Genomic DNA, 24,327 nt, shown 5'->3' with positions numbered 1-24,327 from the left:
TTAACTCTGTCAGTGCCAGAGCTGTATTTTTCTGCTCATACATCACACAAACAGAATGTGTTTTTGACCTAGATGTTTAACGAGCTTGCACACAAAAATGTAGGTGACGTGGATCATGGCATCGTGGAGTTAACCATCTCTGTACGGGAGGTTTTTACAAACAAAGAAACACAAGTGGCTTGTTAATTGTGCTCCTTTTTTTATCTTTTTTTTTAAAGACTCATTTATAAAAAACACAGCACCATGGAGCAATTCTAGCAATGATCTGCTGATGCCAGGGGTAGCTTTATAAACACAAACATAATTGTAATTCTGTAAATAATTTGTGCATTTTACATCCATGCAACATGCAGTACAGGAAAACCGCAATGCAGCTGCTTTTCAGATGACATACAGTACCATGCATTTAATACTCTTTTTTTTAGTATTTAGTGTTTTATTTTAGAGAAATAATGTTCCAAGGACAATGCGTCATTTATTTCTAATAGACCCAGTTTACAAATATAAGGGACAAGGTCAACTTTGCGAGACAGTAGGATGTTGAGCTGTGAATTCAGGGACCTAGTATCCTTGAACCCTTCTGATTTACAGCAAGACATTTTAATATATAAAATTAGATTTAAATCTCTGCACAATGAATCTCCCTGCCCTCAGCAGAGAAAACCAGATATCCATTTAAACATCTGGGAGGGAAGCCGTACACAGCAGCACGCTGTTTTTAAATATATGTGACTTCCCATGACCCGTAGAAATGGATCATAAAGTCATCTTAATGGAGTTTTGTTATTTATACAGGCAATGGTATAGCATTTCCCAGCCACGAGGGCTGACGCAAACAGAGGTGGGTTGAAGGTCACACAGCAATTCAGTGACCAATTCAGCAATTCAATTGAGCTGGATTGGAAACCAGGATCTACTGTCACGCCCATTAAACAAAACTGCCTCTCTGCCTCTCTATCAACCTGTTTATTTAGACTTCTGTAAGAATACATATTGAGCCAGGTAGTGGACACACATCTGAATAAAGCAAACAGCAAAGGACAAATTGAAGGTCAACATTTATAATACAGCACATGCATATATATATATATATATATATATATATATATATATATATATATATATATATATATATATATATATATATATATATATACATGTGTGTATATATCTATTGCCTTCCTGAATGAATGAATTAGTCAGCTTGCTACTCTGCTGCAGTGGCATCTTTACTTTTGTGCAGTCCTATGTGTTCCATAAATAATACATCCCCCCTTCCCAGCTGTTCTTCTAGATGGATAATGGATGTTACCTCTGGACCACAGAAGAGCTGGCTTAGTCCTCACTGTCTCATTGCATCAACACTACACCTCCATGCCTAGCCCAGTGTACTCTAACCTGGCTCTCTAGCATTACATTTTTTGCAGAGATGCAGCAGCTTTGGCTTCTACTGACCCACTGGAATACGCTTTCTCTCTCTCACCCACCTCATTCCAATTACAGCATAGGGACTTCATATCACTAGATGTCTGATATGACAAATCAGATTTTTTTCATTTACAAGAAACATTTCTATCGGTTGAACCCAACACCAGGAAATATGTGTTAGTCGGTGAAGCAGCCATGGGTCGATGGGTTCAAGTATACAAGTGTACATGTATAGTTTATAAAATCCCTTCAGTTTCCAAACACTTAGCACTGAAACACAGTTAGATTCAAATCCAGGACTAAAGATAGATAAGCCTTCCAACCTCGGTAAATCTAAGCTGGCGAGTACCTAAACATGTCTGAACTAGTACTAGCACAACAAACTCAGTCAGATCTGGGTTTTAGTCTTCTTATTCAGAAAGCACTTCCTGCTGTTGGCAGTGTTTTCATTAAAGAATTCCTTTTAATACTGCACCTCAGGAATTTCAGAAAAATAAAAATGACTTACGATTGAGGCCCACATCGTGGTAGGTCAAGATAGCGGGGCGGTTTCCTTTCGGAGTCCCTCTGATCACAACGTGGAGCAGCCCGTAGGGGGTCTCAATATCGTGTTCCTGAAACAAACAAGGTTCACTTTTAATTAAAGGATAATACTCCGCCGGAGAATTTTAAGTTGCTAGGCTGACATATTTGGAGTTAATTAAGTAGATCTAGAAATGAAACCCCCAGTGTAGGTCTTAAAGGCAATCCAGCTTACCTCAAACAATGGAAACGTTTTGAAAATCCAAAAAGCAAAAAAACACCAGTAGGAAAGTCAAATGGGAACTTACTGTATACTATAGATTGTCCCATTCCCATAACTCAGTTTTGTTCACCTTTAAAGGCTTCTATGTCCTAGAGGCGACTGTTTTTTCAAGATCAGTGTGTGAATGGTATCACGGTGTCTCTCTATCTGTTTCTCTCTCTCTAATAAATAATATTGGTACAGAGAATAAATAACAGATATGTAGACACTGTAATTAGGTAGATAGAGACAGAGAGAGAGAGAGAGGGGCGGAGAGAGTAATTTAAGTCACTTCAGAGAGTGCTGAATGCCGCTGCCCGAGCCTCTCATTAAAGCTACCTGGCTTCTCTCTTGTTCCAGTAAATGTGCCTCCATTAGTGCTGTGACTGGGTGCTGTGAGGAGCACACCCAGCACCCTCTGGAACACACGCTCACACTCTGCGCTGCAGGATTGCTTTGTGGGACTTGAGGACCCTGCTGTGGACAGGCAGCCTGCCCTGACGCTCCGGCAGTATTGATTGGAACATTAGATCCCTTTGAAAGGCCACTGAACAAAGAGCAGGAAGAAGGATTTTACTAAAAGGGGATTTAACTGTGGGGTCTGCTTGCATGTGTTTTAGCATGTATGTACATGAAATACTTCATGTGTAATCATATTTATTGGTTTATAAAGCAATACTAGTCTCTGAATACATTATTTAAATTATACACACAATATGTACAGTACACTATTTATGTATATCATATATACTGTACTCCACACAATATGACATTGTGTAAGAAGAAAGCTGCATATAGCCGCATTGATTGTCTTGTAATGATATCTAAATACATAAATTAATCCATCAGCATCAATACAGCACAGATTCTCAATGACATTCACACCTGCCCATCCCTGTCTGATACATTCCTACGCTCTCCTCACCAGTAAAGTCACTTCATTAAGACCAGCTGCAAAGCACTTCAGTTTCCTCCGAAACAACACTGATGATATCAGTGGCACGGTGAAATGTACAAATGACCTTTTCACCTTGCTTCTTGTCCCCTTTCCTTTGATTTCTTTTGTAATACATATATTTGTATATACTGTTGTATACATAGGTAAATATGGACACATAGTCATATAGGAATGAAAATATAAGTCAATGTTGAGATCTAAATTTATTGAAAAGCAACAATGTAATAAAACTCCCTCTGTCTTGCAGTCTGACACACAAGCAAACTCATCTCCATCACACACTGCCCTGCCTCCAGACAACTCACCCCGTTCCAGCACTCAGGCATCTTGAGATTGCACTGCTTCTTGCTACAATAACAATAAGAAATAAAAACTGGTCCACTCAGCAGCTCACAAGGAGTCCCTGGTTTGGAGGAGAGAGCTGGTTGTACTCCTCTCCTTCTCTCTGTCTCTCTGAGTGTGTTGGTGCAGGATCTGCAGTGCCTCTCCCCCTCCCTCTCTTTATAAAACCCCCACAACACCCAACCTACCCAAGGTAGTCGCCATCACTGTTCTGTGTATAGAAGCAGCCAATTGGACAGCAGTTCCATTGTGCTCTAATTGGCTGCTTTGTCAGCCCCAATCTCCCCTCCTCTCTCTCTCCCCTCAAGTCTCAGTGTTTGAGCTCCTTGCCTGGTTCTGCTTGCCTGGTTCTGCAGACTCTGTCCTTCAGACAGGACACATCAGGAATTCACAATCAGCAGCTCTTCACCTTTGGGACTGCATGGGTGTCATTCTGCCTGTGTGTATGGTGCAGGGATTGCTGTCTATCTGTCTGTCTGCTATCCTAGTGGATGATTCTGCGGAGGCTTGTGTTTATATCGGAGCACGTGCAGTGAAAGGTGTCCTTTAGCACATCCTTGTATTCCTTTTGAAAGTGTGTGGGTCTATGCAATTTAAGACCTTTTGTTTGTGTGTGTGTGTATGTGCTGCAGTTTTGACTGTTTGCTCAGTTAATCAACCCCCAAAAACACACATTTACAAAATTAGGCCAGCAGTGGCACTGTGTGCTACGAAAAAATCCATGATATGAATTATGCAACATTGTGTCCCTTTGTGCCCGTGTCTGTATGATACCACAAATGTATGCATAATACAGGTACATATATTTGTGACAGAAGTAACATGGCTTTGTATTGCATGTGCTTTGGAATGTGCCTGTGTAGGATGTGTTGGCATGTGTGTGTATATGACTGTACATGCAGTGTTTATTATGTAAGTGAGTATGTGTTTCTTTATTCATCTGTGGTTGCATGTAGATGTTGTTTCTGCATGCATTTGCCAATTTATGAAATCCATAAAAGCAGTGATTTTATCACAGTTTTTACACCAAAAACACATTATGAAGCTATAACGCATGTATCATGGTGATAAGTCATCTTTCACACCTTTTCAATAAAGAGAGATTATTTCCAGCACAGCTTAGGATATTATTCCACCAATTATATTATTTTCCAAGAACACCTTTTGTGCAATATATCTTAACACATTTAAGAATTTAAATCCTGTCATGCCACACACTTGTTATAATGCAATTATTGAACAACATCACTAGCAATCAGTGGCATACTCTAAGTGTTAGTAGGTCTTTATCATCTGTAAACCAGATAAATTACATGACTCCAATATGGCATCAAATTCATACAAGCTCCTCTCACAAGGACGACTAAATACAAGAAAATAACCAAAATATAATTAGAGGGAGATTATGTAATATTTATAAGAATCAGTGTTCTAAAAACTTTAACATTATAGGTTAAGTAGCTATTTAAATCAATTTATAAAGACTGAATGCAACCAACTTCTGCTGTTATATTTTAATTATATTATCAATATCTATAAAATAAGAGCTTTACACCATAGAATCGTAAGAGTCTTCTGAAAACCTCTCAGGTACTTGATGCACACATTTACTTCAGTGTTAATAACAAAACACCCACGGTTCATATCAACACCTTGTACATTAACAGCCATGTGACCTGCTAAGTTAGCAGCTACTGCACATTTTCTGCAACACATTTAAAAATAGCCCTGTACGGGTACATACATAAATGTGTGTGTGCTTGTATTTTACTGTGAAAATAATTAAGCAGCATGATTGCTTGCATTGTAACTTTCAAACTTGATTTTTCTATCCAAAGTGGGGGAAGCGGAATTTGCATTTAGCTTGATAAATGTGTGATGAATGTAGTTTATCTATAACATTAGTGGAATGATACTAAATCAACTCGTCTATAGAAAATAATGCAATATGAATGCAAACCATAATTGCCATGCTGTGTGTGAGAATGTTTGGTTTTGGTTTCGAATGTTCTTTTATGGACTCTAGTGTTTAGGGTTTGGTTTAACAAAGGGAGAGGCTGGTAGATGAAAAAAAATGTCAGTGTTCTTACCCCAATGCTCATGTGTTATGATATATTGTACAGTAGATGTTCCATTATATCAAGTAACACCAAAATTTTGGTGTATGTATAACTTACTACAGTATATGCCAGCGTTCAGTGTTCAAGACAAATTATCATTTTATAATATGGGGTATCGGTTTCTAGCTAAAACTTGAGTAACTCACCTAAAAGCAGCAACTAAAATGGTGGATGTAATGGGGAAAAAAAAACATTCACCATTTTCTTTACTTAAGTGTCATTTTCTCTGAAAAGAGAAATGTTACAAACTGAAGTTGTACATTTTATTTTTCACATTCTCCAATGTGTGCTTTTCTCCTTTGAGAAAAATGTACAAATGAATGGCTTTGTAAAATCCCCCTACTTTAATCTGCAAACTTATTTTGAAAAAAAGGTTTTAGATTCCGTGTTCTAAAAACGTTATCAATTTCAACAGAGGTTACGTAGCCATTAATCAATACCTTTGTGTATTGTTCATAAAGAAATCTACTGTTAATGTCATCAGCATTTTCAATACCACACACATGTACAATATCAATGCACTTTTCCTTTATGCAGGATTCATATATTTTCTGGATTTATAGCTTTTGCAAACAGGTCCTGCATACTGCACAAGAGATCCGCTGTAGTACTGATGTTTTGTTCAAGACACTGCATATTAATCATAGTGTATTTTCATCAGGGTTTAGTGGATGCTTGCATGCATGTAATGTATAACTAAATGGTCTATTATTAATATATCTAAAGCAAAGTCTGATTCAGAAATTGAAGTGAAGATATCAGTACTGCCAAATACACTTCAGCCCACTCTACAGTAAGCGCTGCAGCATATAATCTTATTAGTCTCCTGAGAGCTCTGAGATACGCATATATTTCCCTACAAAGAGAAAAATACCTGAGATGACTTGAAAGAGAGAAAATTAACAACAAAGAGAGTGGTGAAGGCATGGAATTGGTTATCAAGCCACACTGTTGATTCTGAATCTTTGGTGTCCTTTAATTAGTGAAGAGGAGATGGACACGTTCCAAACAGTTATTTGGAGACCCAGTTTCTTGGGTTTTGAGCACTTGAGAAGATTTTGAACTACATAAACCAGCTGGTAGAACAGAACAACAAACTCGTGCACCAGCCAAAACCCCAGGTACAAAGTCTATTAATTCCCCCAAAGGCACTTCTGTCTAACTAAAGTGTGATAGGATCACTCTTGTTAGAACTCCTCTTTCCTGAAGTATCTCATCCCTGCTTTAAAGCATTAATACTACTGCAGTCCAAAATTAGGAGAATAACACACATGAATTCTAAAAGAACATGTGCTGATAGAAAAGTGACCGGATGTGGCAATGTGTCCCGCCCCTGTGTGCTTATTATGTGTTGTATGTTGCGTGCGTGTGTTAATGTTGGTGTATAGTCATTGGTACACGGGATATAAACGGGTCTGTGTTTCACGTGTATTTAAAAAGTGTAGATTTGTATTTAGGCACGAGGAGAGCACAAATCACTTCACGTGCTAGTTAAATGTAATATGTGAGCACGGGGTTGCACAGAATTACTTCACGTGCTGGGATTCAAGTGAATAATTAATTAGTAATTGAATCCCAGCACAACAGTATATATAGATGCACATTTTCATTCAGTCGGGGTTGGGTGTTCGAGAGTGGAGAACGGGAGAGAGAGAAAGAGAAAGAAAAGCAAAATAAAACGTAAAGTGTTTGTTCTCACCGTGTTTGTTTGTCTCCGTGCACCGTTTGTTAAGTGTTAGTTCGTTTTGTTTGTCTGTTTATTTTGGCTACAAGTGCCGTGTCCTGTTTTGTGTTCTGTTCAAACCTTTTATTTTCTGTGCTGTTTTATTAAATGCTGAGCGAAACCATTCGCTCAGCTCCACCAAACTCCAAGTCTGTCTGTTTATTTCCTGCTTCTGGTCTGACGCCACCCACTCCGGCCGTCTTTGTGACACCGGACAATTTCTTTCTTTAATCCCTTGCATCCTACCTGAAGTGGTTTAGTTGTACAGATTTGATAGTGACCACCAGCTAAGCACAATCATAGTCAATGGTGGTTACAGGAGAACGCCTCAGGAAATGGAAACAAGCCACAAGCGATTGTAACAGTGTTATTTGTTCCTAGTAGCACAGATGTGTAGACAGCTCTGCAGGATTGTGCTCCCTCTCAGTATGTGCTACAGTAGCTCAATTAATAAAACACCACAGAATTAACTCCAGCACCATTTCATTGCCCTTAGTGTAATTTTGTCTTCGATCCTAAGCAGTTGTTATTTATTTATAAGCTGCAAATTATGTGTGACATTTTACAAAAAAAAACATATAAATTGTTAATTTTAGGTTACATATTAATAATTATAATAAGGGCACTACAACGACAGTATGACAGAGGATTAGAAGAGCACTTAAAATCCACACAGCATAATAATTCTCTTTTACCCTTTCCAAATCCTCTCTATTTCTCTCTTCCCTTTCTCTGAGGGAAAGAGATTAATACATCTGAACTGAATGAAGTCCCCTTAACCACACTAGCATGGCCTATCTTTTCATGGCTGTACAGATACTAGGAGGCAGCAAGACTGTCTTTTTGAGGAGTAGTGGAACATGTGAATTCCAGCAGCATTTCTAACACCAGTAGCGGGGAATTCAGTAGTTCGGGACAAACACCAATCACAACATGTTTTACTACAAATATTTATTGGGAATAATTATTTATTTAGCAGATGCCTTTATCCAAGGCGACTTACAGAGACTAGGGTGTGTGAACTATGCATCAGCTGCAGAGTCACTTACAAATACGTCTCACCCGAAAGACGGAGCACAAGGAGGTTAAGTGACTTGCTCAGGGACACACAAAGTATGTTATATATAGGGCTTCTGATTTTCGGTTTTAACCGATAAAACACCCCCAACACAAAAAATATGAAATCGGTGGATAGCCAATAAACTCCGGAAACTAAATAAATACATTTCCCAGTGCTGCTGGGCAATGTCCCGCCTTCCTGATTTATATCTATCATTGATTCGTTCTGAATAGTTTAAACCCGCCCCAACTACTGAGTGACAGCACATTCCTACATATCTATTGGAGACTCAGCTTGCGAGATTTAAAACGAGATTACAATCAGGAATGGGGGCTTGTTAGCGGGATTTAAAGCTGTATTACAGTTAAGATATGCAGGATTTAAAACAGAATTGTGGCGAAATGTAAAAAAATGCCTTCACACAAAAACCCCAGAAGAATGTGCCCGTGACCATAGGGATTTTCGTTGTGGAAGACAGCAAAGGAAAGAAGTACTGTCAAGTTATTATACATATTTTGACAGAAAAAAAAAACACTCAAGCATTTTGGAAAGTAACCGAAAACACTAATTTCATACAGTATATAAAAAATGAAAGGCCCAAAAAATACAATTAAGAAAAACAGAAGCCCTAGTTATATACCGGTATGTGCATTAACTTGGTTTGAGGGCTCGCTGCCTGGCTGACTGGACGAGGCGGAGACCCCCCACAGATAAAACCTAAATTTTTAAAAGAGGTAGAGATGGGGAGGTGGTGGGTTACGATGAAATCAAAACGCAAATGAGAGGTAAGTGAAGAGGGTATTTATAGTGCTAACAATCTTAATTAGCGAATGTGTAAATTGAATGATTCAATTTGGTAATGCGGAGATTGGTGTCTAACCCTCCTCCCGAACTTTAGTTATAAACTTCATATAGCAGAGAATATAAATTGCAGCTGCAAAGTTTTCATCTCTCCTGCCCTTCTTACAACCTGTTTGGGGATGCCAGCAGTACTATTTTTAGGCACCATGGTCCCTGTTAAAGCATTATTCCCCCTGAGTGACACCATTGTTGGTGGCTCACTGCATTGCAGCCAAGCCTGCATCTGCAATATTGTATCAATGTTCTGTAAATAAATAAAACCTGGTCGCCAGTGGCGGCATTTGCTACCACAACCCCTGTCTCTCTCTCACTTTTACAGGCCATATAAAACAATTAAAACCAAACGTACATGCTTACAATTCAGCTATTGTTCCAAATAGATTATTTTGTTCAAACAAGTCAACTGGGTTCTGGGTTGTGGGCTTGTCTGTAAAATCTCATTTTGTGAAAGCTTAGTCTGCCCTTTAGACAAATCAGCAGAACTATAAATATTTTGTGACCTCTTTTGCTGCAGAACAAAATTAGACCCCTATGTACTGTATATAAGCTTGACATTATTGTAAACTGTAGCTATAGACTGTGAAAGACACATCAGATACAGTACAATCATTCTATCAAATGAACAAACTGATATTGATTTAAGATAAATCAACATTCGCAATGTCGATGGCCTCAGCTAATGGATCTCAAGGAGGACCCATTATCTGGAAGATTTTAAAGTGCTTTAGGATGAGGAAAGTGGGGGGGAAGGGAAGTGTTTTCAAGCAAAATGTTTTTGAAACAACTGTCACTGCTACTCAAATACTTGTTCAGAAAGCCAGCCCTGGTAATCTCCCAGCTCGATTCAAATGAGGTGAACTCACTTAAGCATCATCGCTTAGTGCAGTACAGAACCAGAACCAGAGGACGCAGTTGGAAATTAAGTGGAGATAGACTTAGGACAGAGAGTGGTGAGGGTATGGACTGGGCTACCTAGTCATACTGTTGAGGCAGAGTGACTTAGATCCTTTAGGACCCAACTTGACAAAGTTTTGAGATCAATCAGCAACTAGGAACCAATCAAGCTTAGATTGACCAAATGGCCTCTTCTTGTTCGTATGTTCTAAAGCTTTAAAACAACTTGTGCCTTTACTTGGTTTTCTTATCCTTTGTACTGTGTTTATTTTAATATATATTAGTGACACCAACCAAGTAAGAATTAAGCAATACTCTACACATGCATGTACTTTACTGGCAAATTGAGGAAATCCTGTCAAATTGTGGGACTGAAGATTGAGTTCATCAACAAGCATTAACTATTATAGTATTAACTATTATAGTAACCATTTAGTTTGTGACTTGTAAAAGTTCTAGATTTTAAGTAGAAATACTGGAAAGCTGATCAAATTAAGGCTTCCAATACCTATACTAGAAACAGCAATATATTATCGTATAAGGTACAGTGTTATTGGGGTGAACAGCAGCCTAATCTAAAATATATCTGCCCCTAGCAACACACTGCAGCGCTTCCAAAATCCCTTGACGAGCCACATAACAGAGTGAAAATTATTAGTATATTGAACTCACCACAGAATGAACAAAAGAAGGCTTTGAGTGCTAAATTGGTTTTATTAACTTCAAGTGTCATTAGAATTCAGAGGCACGGGGCAGCTTTGACTGAAACCAGCAGTCTGTTTGAAAAAGAGCCACAAGACTCAATTTCCTGATAAGAGTGGCTGTCTAATTTCTCTTTGCTTTCAAATCTTTGTCTGCAGTCCTGAGCTGATAGGAGCATAGCTAAATCTCCTCCCTCCAAAGGCAGATTGAGAACAAAATCCAAGGCGCTATAGTCACATGACAAGATCCCCAATCCTCTGTAGTCTGACGTATAAAAACATCAGCAGTGGCTCTACCTGTTATGTAACTGAAAGAACAGTTCCTTTTTTGATAGTTAAATGCACTGTTCTGTTTCCAGGTAATACAGAACTTGATACGTTCTGTATTTCGCTTGGCTTACTGTTGTTTCAATTGAGCCTTTTACTCCCCTGTTGTCAGCACCAGTCGGAGCAGGGCTATTGCTCCCAGTCCAAAAATATAATATTAAGAAGCTTGAGTCTGTACAAAAATGTGCTTGTAAGGTCATATTATATGAATCTATGAATCTTTAAAAGTTTGATAAAGGGAAGTGCATGGTGGAGAAAATGTACGGAACTATTTTGTTAGTTAACTTTAACGTTCCTTAGCCTTCCAGCCTCTTACCTGCATGGTTAGAGGTAAGAGACGGGAAGGCAAAAGGGGCTAAGAGAGTGGAGCAGTGTGGAGTAGTGGTTAGGGCTCTGGACTCTTGACCAGAGGGTCGTGGGTTCAATCCCCGGTCGGGGACACTGCTGTTGTACCCTTGAGCAAGGTACTTTACCTAGATTGCTCCAGTAAAAACCCAACTGTATAAATGGGTCATTGTATGTAAAAATAACGTGATATCTTGTAACAATTGTAAGTCGCCCTGGATAAGGGCGTCTGCTAAGAAATAAATAATAATAAAGAGATGTTATTAAATCATGCCAGTATTTTGTTCAATCCATACACTGAACCAGTACCAAAATTCTTGGGTCAATTCTTGGACCTCTTTTATTTTATATTTCTATTAATGAAATACCTACTGTCTGCGGAAAATGTTCTGTATATACAGTACTGTGCAAAAATTTTAGGCAGGTGTGAAAAAATGCTGTAAAGTAAGAATGCTTTCAAAAATAGACATGTTAATAGATTATATTTATCAATTAACTAAATGCAAAGTGAGTGAACAGAAGAAAAATCTAAATCGAATCCATACCCTTTGTCTTCAAAACAGCATCAATTCTTCTGGGTACACTTGCACAAAGTCAGGGATTTTGTAGGCATATAGTCAGGTGTATGATTAAACAATTATACCAAACAGGTGCTAATGATCATCATTAACTGAAACAGAAACAGCTGTGTAGGAGGAATAAAACTGGGTGAGGAACAGCCAAACTCTAACAAGGTGAGGTTGCTGAAGACAGTTTACTGTAAAAAGTCGTACACCATGGCAAGACTGAGCACAGCAAGAAGACACAATGTAGTTATACTGCATCAGCAAGGTCTCTCCCAGGCAGAAATTTCAAGGCAGACAGGGGTTTCCAGATGTGCTGTCCAAGCTCTTTTGAAGAAGCACAAAGAAACGGGCAACGTTGAGGACCGTAGATGCAGTGGTCGGCTAAGGAAACTTACTGCAGCAGATGAAAGACACATCATGCTTACTTCCCTTCGCAATCGGAAGATGTCCAGCAGTGCCATCAGCTCAGAATTGGCAGAAAACAGTGGGACCCTGGTACACCCATCTACTGTCTGGAGAAGTCTGGTCAGAAGTGGCCTTCATGGAAGACTTGCGGCCAAAAAGCCATACCTCTGACGTGGAAACAAGGCCAAGCGACTCAACTATGCACGAAAAACACAGGAACTGGGGTGCAGAAAAATGGCAGCAGGTGCTCTGGACTGATGAGTCAAAATTTTTGGCTGTAGCAGAAGGCAAAATATTTGGCTGTAGCAGGAGGCAGTTTGTTCGCCGAAGGGCTGGAGAGCGGTACACGAATGAGTGTCTGCAGGCAACAGTGAAGCATGGTGGAGGTTCCTTGCAAGTTTGGGGCTGCATTTCTGCAAATGGAGTTGGGGATTTGGTCAGAATTAATGGTCTCCTCAATGCTGAGAAGTACAGACAGATACTTATCCATCATGCAGTACCATCAGGGAGGCATCTGATTGGCCCCAAATTTATTCTGCAGCATGACAACGACCCCAAACATACAGCGAAAGTCATTAAGAACTATCTTCAGCGTAAAGAAGAACAAGGAGTCCTGGAAGTGATGGTATGGCCCCCACAGAGCCCTGATCTCAACATCATGGAGTCTGTCTGGGATTACATGAAGAGAGAGAAGCAACAGGCTGCCTAAATCCACAGAAGAACTGTGGTTAGTTCTCCAAGATGTTTGGGCCAACCTACCTGCCGAGTTCCTTCAAAAACTGTGTGCAAGTGTACCTAGAAGAATTGATGCTGTTTTGAAGGCAAAGGGTGGTCACACCAAATATTGATTTGATGTAGATTTTTCTTCTGTTCACTCACTTTGCATTTTGTTAATTGATAAATATAAACTATTAACATGTCTATTTTTGAAAGCATTCTTACTTTACAGCATTTTTTCACACCTGCCAAAAACTTTTGCACAGTACTGAAGAAGCCCTGTGTATGTGTATGCTGTGTAGAGGTTTAAATGTGTATTTTATGTGATTGGACACTGTTGTAAACAAGCTAATTATAGATCATATGCCCCCCTCCCCCCCAAGAAAAATGTCTGCTACCCACTCCTTAGGACTCAATTTGAAAACCCTTGTATTAAATTTTAACTGTTCATTTAGATATCTAAATGAAGTTGAGTTTAAAATGGGTTCATTACCTTCCAGGCTGTGTCCACAACTGGGAGGAAAGCATCACAGTTTTCCTAAAGGTAAAAAAAGGAAATGTGTTAACATTTTAAAGAGGCAGAATTTCAATGTGTCTCAAATGTGTGCTCAATCAGCCTGCGCTGAGAATGCTATGTACTAGCTGCAGCGTGTTCCACCATTAATATAACATCTTTCAATGATAGAAGCACTTCTTTATGTTACCATTGGTCCAGCATAAACATTTGTTGTAGAAACCCATACAAAATTCAAATAAAAAAGCACTTCTGCTAGCATTTTCCATTAATTAATTAGGTAGGTGACCTCCTCTTAAACTCATTAACTGCACATTTTATACTGTGCATTGCACATAATTAATTAATTGCCTCATTAACCAGCCCTGCATTCCTCAATGAAACCAACAAACCCCAAGATATCTATTTAACAAATCATTATATATATATATATATATATATATATATATATATATATATATATATATATATAGGATAATCACTGCAGCTGTGAGCTACAGTATCAGGAGCAGCTTCTAAAGGATGATTCACCATTGGCTACTTTCTTCAAGTTGAAAGGTCAGTGCATCATGTGGTTTAGTGGGCTTTGTGATACAAATATATGTATTTTAGGATGCACCTTTGCCACAGACATCTTGGGATATGTGGATATTAATGACTACAGTTAAACAAATCATATTAGTTAAAAACAACTCATAAAAAGTTAAAGGAAAAGTGAACCATAACAAATGTAATTTGAAACCATTTACTCTTTATGTTCAAAACATTATTCATAAAGCATTTTTCTGTTTTATCATCCATTAAAATGCAATACTGGAGCAACATAGCCCAGTCAACAAAATCAATGTTAACATTATAAATAAGTAAGATTAAGGTTATACTATAAATAAAATGACATTTGAAGATACTCTTTAAAGGTTTCAGTTCAGCATTTACAAAGAGGATCGTTCTGCATTGAGACACCCACAGGTGAAGACCTGCGGAAATGCTTTGACTGAGTTTTTGGAGAGAGATTGCCAATTCTGGTCAATGGTATTATGATGCTATACATTCAGACAACTAGAAGAATATATATATATATATATATATATATATATATATATATATATATATATATATATATATATATATATATATATATAAAACAATTCTATAAATGGATGAGTAAGTGGCTGATAATACCTAAAGCCAATTTAATTCAGCATAAGAAATATAATAATGTATGTCTTTGGGCATATGAGTCACAAATAATTTAGTAAATCAAATCATCAAGATGTGGTAAAATCATATTAGTTACAGTTATAACAAGACAAAAACTCTCTAAAACACCGGCTGATTCTATTTGAAAGTACTGTATACTAGTTGTGTTGATTTCATCCTATTCTTTCTTTTAAGATTTAGTCTAAAATGAGTGTTGTCATGGGAACGGTATATGCCCTATATATTCAGAGTGCAAAAGATTTTTAAAGTCGTTTATTTTTAATGCTGTATTAAATTCAGTTTGTATTTATAGTTTTATTAGACGAACTGATGTTTTTCTGCTTTCACAAGCAATGGTGCAAAAAGAGAACAACACTGGAACCTAAAGTCATTTTTTTTTCAAGTATTTCTTTTCACAACTTTTCTGATTTCAAAACTCAACTAGAGCCTCTACTGTTGAAGGTCTGGCTTCTAATTGGGTCAGTATCTTGGGGCTGGTTGAAACAGGATATAAGTAGTTGAAGTCCTCACAATTCAGAATGACCGATTTTGGTTGAACATTGATGATACAACTGAATGACTCAAGGAAGGGGTTTCTAGTAGGAATGTAATGTCTGAAACAGCAGCCCTACACGTTTCTTCCAAAGATTCTCTCTCTCTCTCTCTCTCTCTCTCTCTCTCTCTCTCTCTCTCTCTCTCTCTCTCTCTCTCTCTCTCTCTCTCTCTCCAGAGTTATTATGCAGCCCAGCAAAAACAAAACAAACTCTCTGCACATGTGACTTGTACCCATAGGAAACAGTACATTTTTGTTCCTTCTGCTGTTCTCAGTGTGAGTTTTAATTAATTCATGAGGCTGTGAATAATCCGGCACCGCTTGGTACTATGGGACTGCCATCCTCTGCTACAAGATGCTGTAATTAAAAACAGTCCCTGGAGATGCTGAGAATATGACTCACTTCGAAAGTGTGCTCAGAAAAGGTCACATCAATTACTGCTCTGTGACAGTCAGCTGTAACCTCCAGACTTGAACCTTACAGCAGGCCTGAACTGGAACCAGTGTGCCCCCTGCTGTTACCAGTTCACAATGCACAGTGTTTTGTTGAAATCCACTCTGACTCGAGTAAAAGGATTTTTTTTTTTTATTTGGCTATGTGATTCTGTGACAGGTTAGAATTCAGCTGCACTATTGGAAAGGGGTAGAGTAGCTATTGACAAGCAAATCCACCGACATCAAGTCAAGTCACTAGTCGAGGAGGAGCTGTGAGTTGGCTCAATAGGGAATACTCAGATCACTAGTCATTCTGATCATTAGTTTTCTTGGCATAGATGTGGAAAGTTTCTTATTGGGTCTGGACCACTCACATGACTCGCCCACACTCCTCCACAAAACTATTTAGCACTAATCATGGGGTACAGTATCTAAGTTAAATCAGGTATAGTCCAATATGCTAAGGAGTCTATGAAACTAGCCTGGGTAGTTCTAGGCTGCTTTACACATGGTGTAAAAACAGCTTGACATGATTGTATAAGGCTGTGTGTACGTGCTTTCTGCTTTTTTTTTTCACAACTCTCCAGCGGCGGCATAATAAAAACCATCAATAAATCATTAGCACAGAAACAACCATGCCTACTTATTGTCCTGGTAAACGGGAGCAGATCATTAATGCCAATAAGGAGAAACAAGAATACTGTACAGTATGTGCCAGCATATACAGAATCTGAAATTACATATCTATGGGGTTTTTTTGTGTCTTGTGGTAGCAAATGAGCCAAATTTGAGTCCCATGGTGAAAGTGTTACAGCCAATCCTGACCCCTGCTGGTCAGATGAGGTAGTGGAATATATGCACAATTAAATACCTTACAGTTCATATGCAAACATGACCTTTCTGTACAGTACTTAGGAACCTTGCTTGGTGACTTGTCACTCAGCCTCTGCCAGTTACTCAGCAAACACACACAGGGAATCACATGCATCACATTATTTCCCATTGACTCAAGACACATACAGCAAACATACCCTTCAGACTAGAGAGTGAAGGATACTGCAACCTAATTTCAGTGGCTTTCCAGATTATGTGCAGAATGTCAAACAAAACTAAGACATTTACAGCATTAAGTGGGTAAAGATGAGTTAGTAGCTAGTCCCAAGAGTCTGGGAGGCAGTGTAGTCTGTTGGTTAGAGCTGAGAGTCTGGGAGGCAGTGTGGCCTGTTGGTTCAAGCTGATTGACTGGGAGGCAGTGTGGTCGAGTTATTAGAAATGAGTGCCTCACCCTCCCGTTAAGATGCATACCATGATTTTCTTCTAACCAAGTGACCATCTTGCTGGAATAGTCCTGTGTACCCCAGACCAGTCTATACTCACCATCTCAGTGTCCTGGCCTCGCAGAAGGGGCTTCTCCTCAGTGAATCGTAGCTCCTTGAGCCCAGCCATCCTCTCACAGAGCAGATCTGAGGACACACAGAGGAGACAGGAGACAGTGTTGGGCAACTGCTTTTAAATTGTTGGTTATTCTTAATGTCAAGTACTCAAATACATTCACAGATCAGTTAGTCAGGGCTTTAAAAATGGAAAGAAGACTTTAAAGTGACTGTGTCAAACCAATACTTTAAATGCAGCAGCACAGTACCATAGGGACATTGTGGAGAAGCCAGACTAATCCCAGTTCCTAAAACAAGCTGAAAGAACTGAATCATCAGAAGACCTAGAACAAAGAAGAATTGGGAGTAGGTGATTGTAGTGGCTCCATTTCAGCAAAATCTTTGGGGGGGGGGGGCAAAACTGAACCCCGATTTCTTAGGTGCTCATGCCATGAAACCACTTTTTTTTTGGATGGGGGGGGGGGGGCGTGGGGGTTGATTTGGAACAATGATTAAACATAATCTGAAAGATAATATTCACGGTCCTTTATCAGAGATTTAAGCCCTCGTATTGACCAATCAGGTTAAAGGAAATCTCCGATCCATTCTAATTTCCCATAAACATAGCATGTTGAACCACATGTTTTGCAATTCTCATATTTTTTTCTTTTTTGTTAAGGCTTCGGGGTAGCGGTCGCTTGGGGGTGATCTACACTTGTCTCAGATTCCCAGATTTTATATAACAACAGAAAAAATAAATAAACCAATGACATCCGTCCAAGTAAAGGTCAGAAGTGAAGACTATAAGGTAATCTAAAAACAGGTGGACTTTTCTTTTTTTCTGCATCATTGTATTCAGTGAGCTCCGAGAAGCTGTTTGGGCTCTACACACTTCTGTGCTTCCTGGGAGTTTTGGATTTGATTTCCTTTTTTTTTTTTTTGTTGTTGTAAATGTGAAAACATTTTCTGCTCCTTTCTTCCACTTGCATGTATTGCATTCCCGTTTGTGTGGACCCCTGCATCAAGCACAAACACACACACACACACACACACACACACACACACACTTATCTATTCCTCTGTGTAAAGTGTGTTACATTCCTTCCAACAAAAATTGCCATAGCAACAGCTCTGCACATAATAGCCAGCCAGGCACCAGCAGTTCAGTGTGTAATTTGGGAGAAAAGCAACCTTCTCTCTCTCCTCCTGTCTTCCCGGCTATTGTCTTTTCTCTCTTTCCCCTTTCCCCTCTTCATACTTTCTCCAGCTCATGACTTTCCGTTGCCTTTTCGTTTTACCGATAGCTTTCAGTGTAGAAGGGTTTAAGCTACGGTGTTTATAGGGCTAGGCTGCAGTGTGCAGTGGGTTTCAATAGCTCAGTGGTTACAGGGCTAGGAGTGTGGAAGATAGTGGGTAATGTTATACAGGGATTACATTATAGTTTAAAGCTACACACAACACAACACAACACACAATTCTTTAGTTTTAACCTCAACTGCTGCCTTGGGTGCCAGTCAACCTAGTGCGGCCCAGTCTGGTGTCATTATTTGCAGGTTTTTCCCTTATGAACAGGTACAGTAGAGTGCCATTTTGCAAAACAAAAACTGGGTTAAATATAAATCATTAAAACGTAATTTGGGTTCTCTGGAAAAAAAAAAGATGAGAGTGGAATCAACTGTGACACTAAATCGATTTGACAGTATTTGCCCAAAGGAATTTAAATAGGGATAACATATTATTATTATAATGTTAAATTGATTGCAATGGAAGTACCAGCCACCCTTCTGGTAGTGCTCATGTCTGTTTATAGAGACAGCTGTCAATCCGCACAGTAAACGATTTCCAGCTGTTGAATGTTACACAGAGTTGCCACTTCTCCTATTTTTAAAATGCATCGATGAGGTCTTTACAGATCTCCAGGTCAGTGAGGAACGCACAGACTTTGACCACCCTCCTGTTCAGTGGCACATAGACCTTGACACATAAGCATCAAACTTTCCTCCTCCTGGTCAGTGAGGGACACATAGACCAGGACCTACCCCCTTCCTGGTCAGTAATACCCTCTTTCCACTGGCACACGGCACAGGTGGTTTTCTACTGGCTATTTGTCGAGCCGAGCAGGAACCAAACTGTGAAACTCTGGCCTCACAACACTTCTGAATCTGGCTCGGAGCAGGGTCAATGATTTTCATCATTACGTTGCATCAGTCAGTACACTCGTATCTTGCTTGCCAGATACTCTCTCTCTCACTCTCTCCGAGTGAGAAGCGTTATTCTCCTCTTTGCGTAATCAGCCTGTCATTACATTTCAGTTGTATTCAGTAATATATGAAAAATGAAAACAAAGAAAAACACGACCATAACCTCTACCGCCACTCTCAACTTGTACAGCGCCTCGTAATACCGCATCATCTACATGCGACTCGACGCGCTCATTGTGTGTCACGTCAGTTGCAGGACTCGAGCTCTGCAGTGAAAAAACAACCAAGCTCGGCACGGCCCTGGCCTGGCTCAGTTGTACAGTGGAAACGAGGTATTAGGGACACATAGACATTGAACTCTCTCCCTCCTGGTCAGTGAAGGACTCATAGGCTTAGATCTAGCCTTAGACATAGACTGGGCCTCTCCCCAACAAAGACACAACCCACACCAAAAAACACCCCTTTAACTCTGAATTAAGCAACTCAGAAGTGTTTCAGACATTTCCTTCCCAAAAAGCAAGTTTTTCCTCAGAAGTAGAGAAATGTTTATGTCAGAGTGACCAGCGCCAAAGGGAATCAGTGGGGAGCTGAAATGCAGAGGAGGAATCCAGCATTACCTCAGCAAGCCCGCAGCAACCCTCACCCAGGGCTTTCTGTTCAGTGCAGCCCCCTGGGAGTCATGGGAAATGGTAGCAACAGCACTCAATCAAACTCAGTAATAATCTTAAACTTGAGAGATGGCATTATGAAAATCCTAATATAATGTGACAAACATGACCCTGTCCTGTTCATTGCAAGTGGTGGTAGCAGCAAAAAACGAAAACCAAGTGAATTTTCTTGTTTATGAATTAAGTACAGCAACCATACAACTACTTGTATCTCAAAAGGAATGCTCTAATGCAGCATTCACTGTTTACCCTGTGCTTCAGTAATTTCAACAGCAATGTCAAACTTTTTTTTTTTAAACAGGCCCTTTCTGATACTTTCAAGACACAAACTACTTTCATTTCTAACTGATGTAAATTAATGTGATGAAACTTGTTTTTACATCTCATAAACTTGTACAACTATTGTTATTCTGAGCTCCTTTACCATTATGTGATGATATATAGTCTTGATGAGTTTGTCTGCATAGATTCAAGTCATGCACACAGAAATGTCATAAACATAAATTCTGTAAGACAGTCCCTTGAGCAAACCTTACTGTGTGTATTTCAAATACGCAGCTGAACAAGCATCCCATCCATGTTACTATTAATTACTAGTACTGGTAATATGAGTACAGTTTCACATTTTTGTGGAAAGAAAGGGAGATTGCTGGATGAGTACGTAAGTCCTTTAATTGCCTTTTCCATTTTGTCAGAAATAATCATTGTTGTTCCTGAAAGAATGGATTTTATGAGAGCTGGGCTTGAGCGTCTGTGTGAAGTGTTTCGTCAGTAAGCAGCAGTTTTAGAACAAGTGTCATTAATTAGTGCTTCATTTGCCGTTCCATCAATGAGTAATAACAAAAATGTTTGACCCCCATAAAGAACAATAGTAGAGTCATGTCCAGCTGCTGTATAATAACAGATAATGTACAGACCCAAGTGTTCATTATTGTTAAGTAGATCAGAGAGTAGTTTCAGTTTTGAATAAAGCAGTACCGTTTTCCTATACCCAATGAGAGGACATTTTGGCCAGCATTTGTATTGCATTTCTTAAAAATCTGAATGGTCTATTTTCTGTTTTCTAAATTCTTGGAATATCATCTAAAATATTCTCTGTTATTCCCCCAACCATTACCTTTTATTTGAATTGCAACTGAGTGACAACAGTTGTTTACAAAGATTACACATTACTTTACTAGGACCCTGTAGGCCTACTGAAAACACTTGAGAAATTGAGGTATCAGTACAGAAAAGTCTATTGAAAAGACAGGCCGTCTCTCACTGATGAGAAATCCATGGTCATGCAGCTCGATGCCAGACACAGGCTAATTAAAACAGACAGCTCAAGTACAACAAACCCCAGGACGAGACTCCCAAGTAACACTCACACTCCAGGCTGGATTGCGTAACACTGGGATACACATTTTTGCATGAAATCAGCAGTACTAATGTACAGCAATCAAAATGGTCCCTTTCTTTTAGGTTTTTGTTCCCTATCGAGATTCTTCATGAAAGAACCCTTTTAGACTATTGGACACATGCTGGTAAGCCTTTTTGTACATAGTGCTCTAAGAAGAGGAAATCATCCATTAATACTACAAAACTAGAAATAAACTAATAACAAATTAGTACATAAGAGTCTTTAAAAACGGAGGAGTTGTTTAAATGTTAGGTGTTGTACTTCAATTTTTTCAGGATAAAAGTAAATGGTTTTGTGAATTTCCCATGTTCCTCCATACAGAGTTGTCTGTACTTGACAGAATGCAGAATGGAGGTTTAACTCTATGAAATAACTTCTATTTTACAGATTAAAAAAAGGATTCCATCTCATGAAAAATATTATTTTTGTTTTGGTGTAGCATTTTGTTCAGACTTTTTTTAAATTCTAATTAATACCGGCTGTAATGGGATAAATAAACCATGTGTATTCATTCATTTAAAATTAGTAATCAATGAAACGCTACAACCCAGTGAAGGTGTAGTCTCTGACTGTTTGTGAATGGCTGCCAGCAGAGCTACCACTAAAGTGCCAGCTGACGTGGTTGCTTTGGATAACCATGGAGAAACCCAAAACTGTTGGCTTTCAAGTGACTTCTTATAACGACTGGCCTTGATTAGATAGCTTTTTACAAATATACTCACATTAGCAGAAGTTAAAAAAATGCACACACAGCATAGTGCTGAATTCTGTTGGGTGAGGCATAATAATAATTTTAAAAAAATAACACAATGCTGAGAATATACGCACTAAATATGCCAAGTATTTGGGACAGTCTCCTCATAAAAATCAATGTACATGTTCTCAGTTTATTTATTTCTAACATTTTTATAAATACGTCCAAGGACTCTTAAAAAGTAAAGTAAAACAGCCACCAAGAATACAGAAGGTAGGACAGCATGTTCTTGATGTAATTGGTGTTATTCTTTATTGTCAAGGGCTCCAATGCGGGGTGTTCTTGGACTAGAGTCCGTCACTGTGCTGTCACACGTCATCCTGCAGATCTGTTATTAAAGGGATGCCGATGGAATCTCAGCACTGAGCCAAGCTGCCTTCCTAGTACTACGCAGAGTGCACTCAAAGCAGGCAGCAACTTATTTCTCAGCACATACTCTACAAACTTAAAAGAAACAGAAGGGATCTATTTAATTAGTTTCCCTTATGTGTGACATTCAAAAACAGCAATAGTTAAGGAGGTTGCGCAACTATTTCAGCTGCCAAAGCTTGTGTTAACAAGTCTCTTATCAGGGTTTTTTTAAACCAAACATGAAAAAGACTGCACATTACACATATGTTTTGTAGTCCTGGATGCTATAGAAATTTTCCCATGTGTACCATGTTTTTATATGGGTAGACAAAATACAGTATATTGGAAATAATATTTATGTCATCAGAAAGCGTGTTAAGAGTACTTAAACCATTCACCCTTTTTCACTGTGATTGCCAATGCAGGCACTGGTAGAGTGAGTCATCATGCCTTTATTTTACCAATCAGTCTGCCAGCGCAGACAGATCATGGTGCCACAGCCAGGCCCCTGTTAATAAAAACCTGTACGTGCCCCTCCTAAAACCATTCCAGAAAGGAGCCTTCCATAGGAGATCACAAGTGAGTTCTGCTAAAATGGGTTCCATATTATCATATTAAAAAGGTACTGCTCTAACACACACACACGTTTACACCACCTCCACCTATCTCTAACAACCTATTTCTAGAGAGCTAAGCAACAGACACTGTAGGTTTCTTACCTGTGATGCTGTTTAGGTTTCTCTTGGCTTTCAGCGTCTCGTCTCTCTATCTCTCAGGGATAGATGTGTTTAGATATCCGCTTGCACAGAGAGTGAGGGTAATAAACAGATACACGTGTGAGGTGGTGCAGCATGAATCTGACGAGTCTGTGATCTCCCCTCCCCTGTCAGAGTGAGACAGGGAGAGAGAGGAAGAGGGAGAGGGAGACAGGGAGGGAGGGCTGTTGATTTACATGGCAAGATCCCCACTGCATCAGACTGTGAAAGCTGGCACTGAATTCAAACTCATTGTCAACAGAAAGCTGCATGAAAAGGACACCCACACATATATTCAATATTATATGTATATATTTTTTGATATTTGTCTTTTCTCTATCTGTAATTCTAACAAAACAAAATGCTTGATTTGTATAGTTTATGATCCAGGTCTTTTTTTTAAAGACCTGTTGGTGTTATAAAACAATATATATATATTAATCTGTGTTTCAGAAAAAAGAAAAAATGGTACTGAAGCAGAAGCGTTAAAAATAGAATGACTCTAAAATGTTGTGTTGCCTTTTTTTTTAACTCTGAGAGTGATGGAGAAGAATATAATAGACGAATATAATATTAGTGGGTAAACACTGTATAGGAAAGACAGGCAGGACAGAAGAGGCGGAGGGGTAGTGCTATACATAAGAAATAGTCTTGAAGCCCAGGTGTTAAATCTGGATGAAGAAAACAACGCAGAATCAATATAAGTCAGAATAATGGAGAAAAAATCAAAGGGCATAATAATAAGAACATGCTATAGAATGCCAAATTCAGACACTGAGCAAAATAATCTGTTATACGATGACATTAGAAATGCATGTAGCAAAGGAGAAGCCATACTAATGGGGGATTTCAACTTCCCCCATATAAAATGGGAAAACCTGGTGGGGAGC

General features: G+C 39.0%; 1 protein-coding gene across 4 annotated transcripts in view; it reads right to left on the bottom strand.

Moving 5' to 3' along the window:
• Window positions 1-23,558, bottom strand: part of LOC117424405 (protein NDRG4) — a 48,212-nt gene extending 24,654 nt beyond the window's left edge. For 2 of the 4 annotated variants that reach the window (XM_034040704.3, XM_034040705.3), the window contains exons 1-4: window positions 23,402-23,558; window positions 17,311-17,396; window positions 13,725-13,769; window positions 1,937-2,042 (exon numbers count right to left, since the gene is read on the bottom strand). In XM_034040704.3, the coding sequence (XP_033896595.1) occupies window positions 1,937-2,042; window positions 13,725-13,769; window positions 17,311-17,379 (220 nt within the window). In that variant the 5' untranslated portion in view covers window positions 17,380-17,396; window positions 23,402-23,558. Of the gene's footprint in view, window positions 1-1,936; window positions 2,043-3,475; window positions 3,669-13,724; window positions 13,770-17,310; window positions 17,397-23,401 lie in introns of those variants that run through there. The other 2 variants (XM_034040706.3, XM_034040708.3) reach the window with 1 other exon arrangement.
• Window positions 23,559-24,327: the final 769 nt, after the last annotated feature.

This window comes from Acipenser ruthenus, chromosome 19 (assembly GCF_902713425.1).
Source record: "Acipenser ruthenus chromosome 19, fAciRut3.2 maternal haplotype, whole genome shotgun sequence".
In the NCBI taxonomy this organism is placed as follows: domain Eukaryota; kingdom Metazoa; phylum Chordata; class Actinopteri; order Acipenseriformes; family Acipenseridae; genus Acipenser; species Acipenser ruthenus.
This window is presented reverse-complemented; position numbering and strand designations above follow the sequence as displayed.